Genomic DNA, 7987 nt, shown 5'->3' with positions numbered 1-7987 from the left:
AGGAGAGGAGAAGAGAAGACAAGAGAAGAGAGAGAAGAGAAGAGAAGAGAAGAGGACAGGAGAGAAAAAGAGAAGAGAAGACAAGAGAGAGAAGAGAAGAGAAGAGGACAGGAGAGAAAAGAAGCGAATAGAAGACAAGAGAAGAGAACAGGAGAGAAAAAGAGAAGAGAAGACAAGAGAAGAGAGAGAAGAGAAGAGAGGAGAAGAGAAGGCAAGAGACGAGGAGAAGAGAAGAGAACAGCAGAGAAGAGAACAGAAGAAGAGAGAGAAGAGAAGCGAATAGAAGACAAGAGAAGAGAACAGGAGAGAAAAAGAAAAGAAAGAAGAGAAGAAGAGAAGAGAAGTGTTGTTGGTTGTGCTGTTGTATTACCGGTCGGAGGTGATGTCTTAGTCTCTTAGATCTCTTAGGACGCTGACAGCTGATCCCTTAGTGTCATTATGTCTTTTTCAAGGACTTTAAGTGGCATATGTTAGGGAGAGAGAAAGAAAGAAAGAGGGAGAGAGAGAGAGAGAGAGAGAGAGCCAAATAGAGGGTTGGAAAAAGACAGAATGAAAGACAGCAACATGATACTAGGCCAGTGTGATACACACAAAGCCCACTCTGTGCCTCACAATAGAGCTGATATCGCCACTTTGCTATTGAGTCCCAGTCACACATACAGTACAGATTTGCTTCAGAGTACCACGTTTCAGCTAAAACTCTCTCCCATCCGCTGTGGTTGGGGCGTAGAGGTGTGCAGTCAAGCCGAGTCCCAGCGTAGATTTCTCCCCTCCTTGAGTCCGCTAGCCTCAATAGAGAGGGAGAGCTTCAAGTTCAAGTCCAGATATGTCTAACCTCCTTTCCCTCTAAATCTCCTCATTTATATTTATCCCAAAGACTGTCTAGGAGGGACAGGAGAGACACTGATTCAAGGGTAAACCCAACTTTTTCCCAAGGACACCCTCATGACCACCCCACCCCGCCGCTATTGTCTTGTGGGGCGGGAGGGGCAGGATATTGCAGTCTGTTGGGCACTCTATGTACTCTATCTTCAAGTCTCTATTATCCAGTCTATGAGGCCTGGGTCTGCAAGGATCTGGGCCCCAGCCTTGTGGTCCGACCCTGGGTTCCCGCAGCGGGCCGCGGGGTCGACGTGGAGCCCGGTCCCGACCCGGGGCCTGGGGGTGCAGGGGGCGGCTGGCTGCGGTGGACCCCGACTTGTAGATGCCGAGGCAGGACTGTGCGTATGGGCTGCTGGAGCGGCTGCAGCTGCTGCGGGGGCCGGAGTTGGTAGCCCCGCCGGTATCGCAGCGACTGGGAGCGTAGGAGAACCCGCGTGTACTGGACCTCCGGCATGATGAGCTTGAGGCAGAGCTCCTGGGCCTGGCTCGAGGTTCCACGGCTGATGTTAGCCGGGAGGTCGTAGCCCACGATGTCGACCTTCGCGCTAGGCTGCCAGGGGCGGAGATCTTTGTTTTTGATCTGCGCGGCTGAGCGGAGAAGCGGCATCCGCCCGCCGAAGCAGCTCCTCATCAGCCGCTCTTGGGCTCGCCGAAGGAGCCGCACCTCCCTGGCCACGCAGGCTGGACCCAGCGCCGACAACTGGCGCCACAGCGAGGCGTTGAAGTGGTCGTAGAGACGCGCGTCCAGGGAATTCCAGGCACGGATCTTGCCGGGGAGGCCCGGCGTCAGGCTCCGCTTGGAGCTGGGTGTCCGCATGTTGAGCTTCACGTACAGGACGTCATCCAGGTCCCAGGAGAGGAGGTGGCGAAGGAGAACCAGCGACTCGTCAAAGTGCTCGGCGATCATCACCAAGGAGAACCCCCGCTCCACCTCCGCCAAGAAGGCCCGCGCATACGCCACGTCTGTTGCTGGCCGGTCCTTGTCCCCGCCCAGGTCAAAGGTCAATGTGTTGCGTGCGTACATGGAGTCCTTCTCGTCCGGCCGGTAGTAGCGCCAGGGCTCCGCTAAAAAGGCCTCCAAGGACCCATTGGGGACCCTTTTAAAGCTCTGACAGTATTGGTTGTAGTAGCTAAACAGCGACTCGAACATGGAGCCCGGCTCTCGCAGGATTGTAATGTAAACTGTGTCGTTGGGCATGAGGCGCTGCAACTCGGCCCTGTTGAAGCGCATGTGGCTTGTGATGATGCTGGGCGGCAGCGTGTGGGGGTGCACGAAGTGAGAGGTGAAGGAGCGCGGGTAGCAGAACTGGTGGCCGCAGGCCTGGACGGGCAGCGCCACCGTCAGGTTGTTGCGCTCTGCGAAGCGGAAGAGCAGGTTCTGCATGGTGGTGCTGGCCGTCTTGTGGGTCTTCAGGAAGGCCACATTGGTGTGCTTAGGCTTCAGGCCCGGGGAAGGGTGGGAACGGAGGGCAGAGCAACCTAGGTGGAAGGCTTCCATCGTCCTGGAGAGACAGGGGGAGAATTCAGTTATTTATTTGGCCCTATTAGCTAAAGAAAAAGCAGCAGCTATTCCATTTGAAATTATTAGCTTACAGACAGAACTGGACAGAAGATGGGAGAGACGGAGGTGAGGAGTGAGAGGGTAAAAGTAGAAGTGAAACGGTAGATGGTGGAATACAGTGAGTAAAGTGAGAAAAGGGGAGGACAGGGAGAGAAGTGGAGTGGGATAAAGCCCGCTGAGGGACGGAGAGTGCAAGATATAGAGTTGGATTTAGAAAGGGTGAGGAGACACTACGTGAAGAGCAGAGAGAGGAGGGGGAGAGTGATAACATTCAGTGGAGTGAGACAGAGTAAGGACAGGTTTAGAAAGGAAGGCATAAGCAAAACGGAAAGGTCAAAAGGGTGCGAGAGCAGAATACAGGGCTGTCAGAGATCTGTGATCCCTCTACTTTTATAATTGGTCCCAGGACCAACTCAGCAGAGCAACAGGACTCCAAGTCTCCATATCTGACGACTATTATAATGAGCCGGTCCCGCTACGTACATTTCATTTAGCTCCGAAAGAAGAAGACATGAGCTGCCACTGTCGGATTTTCCATTGTAATTAGCACCGTATGGACTAATAACAGAGAGATGAAGAGAAATGGAAGGTACAATGTGTGTGTGTGTGTCTGTATATGTGTATGTGTGTGTGTGTGTGCACATGTGTGAGTGTGTTTCAATCGCTCACCAGCTCAAGTGGCCCCCGTGGTGCAGCAAAAGACTGACAGTGCTGATGGCAACGAAGACCAGGAATATCTTCTTCTGCGACATCTCTCTCTCTGTTTCACTGGGACTGTGGGAGGCAGGAAAGAGGAGAGAGAGAGAGAGAGAGAAAGAGAGATAGAGGTGATTAGAGAACATAAGCGAAGGAGGGACCGAGTGAGATAGAGTGGAAGAGCGAGAAAACGGGGGCAGGTGCAGGTGTAATGAGAAAGAGAAAATGAGAAAGGTGGAGGGAGAATGACGGTGAAAATGGGCTCCGGGGAATTGGGGAACAAGAGGAGAGAACGAGAGGGAGGTTCAGAGGGAGAAAAGATGAAAGGGAGCAGAAATGAGGAGAGAAAGGACGGGGAGAAAAGGGGGGGGGGGGGGAGGGCTGGGGGGAGCGAAACCTAGAGAGGGAGATAGAGCGAGAGAGAGAAGGATTTATTCAACAAATAATTGCCGGGATCCATTAGCAGGAGAGGGTAGTGTGACTTGGCTTTTGTCACTCTGCAATAATACAGTGAACAGCGATACCTTCATTACCTTTCGCTGCTGTAATAGGCACATTCACGGTTATATGCTTTTATGTTCTCTTGGCTCAAGCCCTGTGCAGATGGCCCTGTCCATTAGCTCCCATTGGTAACGAGGGACATGCATATGTTAAAGACGAACAGGACTCCAGAGTGAAAGTCCTCTGTGGCAGAAACTCCCCGTGTCACTTGACCCGAAACGCTACGAAAGCGACGGAACCTGGGAAGGAATCCAAGCCTCTCTCGGCGGCTCCTCACTTGCATAACAATGGCCGACGTCTCTCTCCTTGATTACACCGTCCCGTTACCCTCGACACACATGCCAGCAGACGCGGCGCCCCGGCTCGTGTTACTCCGGCTAGCGGTATTTTACACTGCGCAAACGCCATTTGGTGGACGCTTTTATCCAGATCATCTCCGAGCGCCATGGGGACGTGAATTTTTAGCATGGGTGGCCCCAGTGGGAAAGCAGTGACCCTGGCAGTGTGTTAGTGCCATCCGGTACCCACTGAGCTGCACAGGATCACAAAGGGCTGGTTTTACTAGGACGAATTTCAGTATGGGGCTGAAATAAATAAGTTCTTTAAGTGGTGATCTCCAGTTTAATGCCTAAACTTAATCCAGGCCTTGTAACCTGGGGGGTCTTTCACAAAGCAGGATTAAAAAGTAAAACAAAACTTCAATATTAGGTTTAGGAATATGATTCAGTCATGCATGTTCATGAATAATAAACAAAATTTCAAGATTTCACATACGTCATAAGACTTTTTAAAGTTATCTGGCTAACTTGCTAATCCAGCTTGCTAATAACCCCCTAGGCTTTATTTATGTTATGTTTTTCAATCAATTCAGCTCAATTCAATAAGTTATTGTCTCATATGGGATTTTTTTCAATCGATTCAGTTCAGTTCGATTCCAAATGAATTGTTCCATAAGGGAAATATGGTTTAGTTACTGTGTTTTTGTAAGTAAAAACACAGTAAAACACATAATGAAAGCAAAACACAATAAAAACAATCAAAACACTAACAAATTGCCACAACATATACTATACAAACACCAGGGAGACGGGGAGTTAAGAGCAAACTGTCATCCTTCAGTTCAAAATACAAAGTTCTTATACAGGCAAGAGGCGCTACATCATTTCATGTGCAAATGAAGCAATCACTCTCGAGTTTAGATTAGATACAGATGTAAAATCCAGATATATTTCCCGAATAGTGACTTAAAGCGTTCAGTGAAAAAATGATAACTGATCTCATGTCGTCTTGCAGCTGATTAAGAGAGAGAAGGGTAAATTGTCTTTCATTTTTCCAGTCGCTATCGCTCTCAAACGCATGAACAGCTGGGATTGTGCTGCTTCAGTGGCTGTGCTCAGTAGGAATGTGCACACACACACACACACACACACACATGAATACACATGAAACACAAAGATGCACACATCACACACGCACACACACATGCTCTGACACGAAACAAGCACTCTCATGCACACGCACGCTAATTTATGCACAGACTGTTGGTCGTACGCACACAGGGCGATCAGTCTGTTGGCTAGTTATTCTCACCATCACACCAGTGATGGTGCAGTAGACCCTCTCTTAGTACTGACCCGGTAGTCGGATCAATACTGTATCTTATCATCCATATCCACACAGCTGTATTTATCAGAAAACTATATTTGTTGACATTTATTTATCCGGGGAAAGTCGACTTGAGTAGGCTACACTTGCTCTTTTCCATTGATGCCCGGCTTCACATTCACACAGCTACACACATTCACATCTGGGAGCTGCCCAGTACAACCAAGAAGTACCACAAGTGCCTTGCTCAAGGGCACCTTGACAGTTGTTGAGAAATTACCCATTCATAAGGGGAGAAGAGGATTCATTGTTCCCAGCCAGTCTGGGGCTTTGAACCGGCAACCCTCCGGTCACAAGCCCGCTTCGCCGACCTCTAGCTTATTGCTGCTTTTTGACGTTTCCTTTAAAGGAGAGAGGGTAATCTACTCCTTTCTTATCAGTAGGAAGGCTGAGCGGGACAGAGAGAGGCGGCGGCACACTAACAATAAACTCAGACTTGGCCGGAATAGAAACAAAGTTGAACACAGCGCCACATACAAATTTGTGTACACTCACTGCAGTTGCGCACTGTCGATTTATTTAGGCTCCACGCCAGAATGAAGGTTAAAACCTGTAACCTAAGGGAAGCAGAAGCAGCGATAGCAGTGACAAAAACCCAGAAAACAACAACAGCAGCAATGGCGGCGGTGAAAGAAGAAGCCGTTTGATCAGTTATAAAGGTGCAGGTATCCTCTAACAAGCTCAGCAAGTCGAGCCTCTAAACAATTAATTTTTAAATAGCGGACCACGAGATGTTAGCACGGAGATAGACAAGGCAACACGACCAATCATGTGGTATTTTAGAGCAGGTGGAGATCAGGTCAGTCGGGGCTGGTGTGCGAAGACTTAGACTAGTTCAGCCAGTCCGAAGCCAACGCATAAACCTGCCGAAATTTGTTTCCGCAGATAAGAATAAAGTGGCTTTGAGAGGAGAGATTTGATCCTACACCTGCAACATGCTTTGGGCAAAACTCATTGCACTTATAAGAATGCAATAAGGTTTCCTAGTACCTTTTTAAAGGATACTACCGGTGTTTTTTCAAGTTTGTGCCAATCGTCTAGCTTGCCCCTCCCCTTTACATTATTCCTGGTGGTTTCCTCCCTTCAGAAGAAGCCATTTGCTGCCATTCATTCTTGTACAGCATGAAAAACAGCTTCCACAGACTTACAAATCCATCGCAGTAAACATGAAGCCTTAATGTGGTTTTGTCAAAGTTTCTGTTTTATCGTTATTACATTGCGCGAGAGTTGACTGTTTTCATATCAGCGCGCGTGTTACTTTGCGCTCTGAAACGAAAGTCTCTGCCAGGAAATAATCCCTCAAAAACAGGTCGCCTTATAGACTTCATTATCAGACCCATGTCTCCTTATTATTCGTCTTTGCACACCTCTAGCCGGGACGCCAGTTAATTTCAAGCTAGGTTTGACACACCGCAAAGTTTGCATTTTAAAAAACGCTGAAAAACGAGTAAATGTTAAAAAAAATCTAATTACATAGGGCATGCATTGCAAAGTAATTGAGGGAAATGTAAGCTACACACAGACAGAAGCTAATGGGCTAAAGCTCTAAATGAAACTGAATCTGAATAAAATGGAATGGCCTACGAATATCATCCAGCTTTGCCATTTGCATATGAAAATGTCATGGAATGATTGGTGTTTTTTTACTTTTGGGTCGGATGGCCCCTTGTTTTTCGATAATACAAAATATCAAAAGTGGTGGAATGATCCTTTAGTGGGCCGAGGCTCTCTAACAAAGACCAGTCCACCTCAGTCCGGAGCGTTAGAGGGATTCAGAAAGAGCAAGTCCGAGGCTGATGCTAACCAGAGATAGGACCATAGGTAGCACAAAGGAGCCAAGCAGCAGCGATGGAGGGCCCTTTTCTTGTGGTAAGAGGAGCCGTTTTATAGCTCTGTGTGTGTGTGTGTGTGTGTGTGTGTGTGTGTGTGTGTGACGAGGGGACGGAGGTAGATCAGGTGTCACGGAGAGTTAATAAGAAAGGGATTTAAGTGGCTTTCAGCAGACAGACACGACCTCTCCCCTCCTTCTTCCCCTCCTCCTTCCCTTGTCTGCTGCCATCTTCTCTCCTCCATTTCCCCTCCTCTCCTCCCTCTCCTCCCCTCTCCTCTCCTCCTCTCCCCTCCCCTCCTCTCCTCTCCTCTCCCCTCCTCTCCCCTCCTCCCCTCCCCTCCCCTCCCCTCCTCTCCTCTCCTCCCCTCCCCTCCCCTCCCCTCCTCTCCTCTCCTCTCCTCTCCTCCCCTCCTCTCCCCTCCTCTCCTCTCCTCCCCTCCCCTCCCCTCCCCTCCTCTCCTCTCCTCCCCTCTCCTCCCCTCCCCTCCTCTCCTCTCCTCTCCTCCCCTCTCCTCCCCTCCCCTCCTCTCCTCTCCTCTCCTCTCCTCTCCTCTCCTCTCCTCTCCTCTCCTCTCCTCTCCTCTCCTCTCTCCTCTCCTGCTGCACCAACACTCTGGTCCGGCCTCACACATAAGGAGGCCTCTTTAATTAAAAAGGCCTGATTAGGTTTCTCTAACGATCGGTGCAGATATGAAAGCATACAGGGACGAAACCCGATCCCTCCGTTAGCGGACTATGATTTCGAAAGAAGCAGCCAGAAGGAGAGATGGAGGAAGACAGAAAAAAATGGATGCATTTCGTATGCCCTTCGATAAATTTGTCTGATTCAGTGATTAAGAAATATATTATTG

At 49.3% G+C, this 7987-nt stretch overlaps 1 protein-coding gene across 1 annotated transcript; it reads right to left on the bottom strand.

Annotated features, from left to right (window-relative positions):
* Positions 1–1051: 1051 nt before the first annotated feature.
* Positions 1052–3195, bottom strand: gal3st3 (galactose-3-O-sulfotransferase 3). The gene is made up of 2 exons (XM_071918052.2): positions 3113–3195; positions 1052–2384 (listed from the first exon to the last, which is right to left on the bottom strand). Exons 1-2 carry the CDS (start codon positions 3193–3195, stop codon positions 1052–1054), a joined length of 1416 nt encoding a protein of 471 aa, XP_071774153.2.
* Positions 3196–7987: the final 4792 nt, after the last annotated feature.

The sequence above is a fragment of the Centroberyx gerrardi genome, chromosome 23 (genome assembly GCF_048128805.1).
Source record: "Centroberyx gerrardi isolate f3 chromosome 23, fCenGer3.hap1.cur.20231027, whole genome shotgun sequence".
NCBI classification, from domain to species: domain Eukaryota; kingdom Metazoa; phylum Chordata; class Actinopteri; order Beryciformes; family Berycidae; genus Centroberyx; species Centroberyx gerrardi.
Note: the sequence above shows the minus strand (reverse complement) of the source record. Positions and strands in the feature narration are given on the sequence as shown.

What these genes read in the sequence shown, in the direction of transcription:
- gal3st3 (XM_071918052.2), bottom strand. Translation starts at nt 3,195, where the DNA reads ATGTCGCAGAAGAAGATATTCCTGGTCTTCGTTGCCATCAGCACTGTC. An exon ending in CACGGGGGCCACTTGAGCTG is followed by an intron (nt 2,385 to 3,112) that starts GTGAGCGATTGA and finishes CTGTCTCTCCAG; the next exon opens with GACGATGGAAGCCTTCCACC.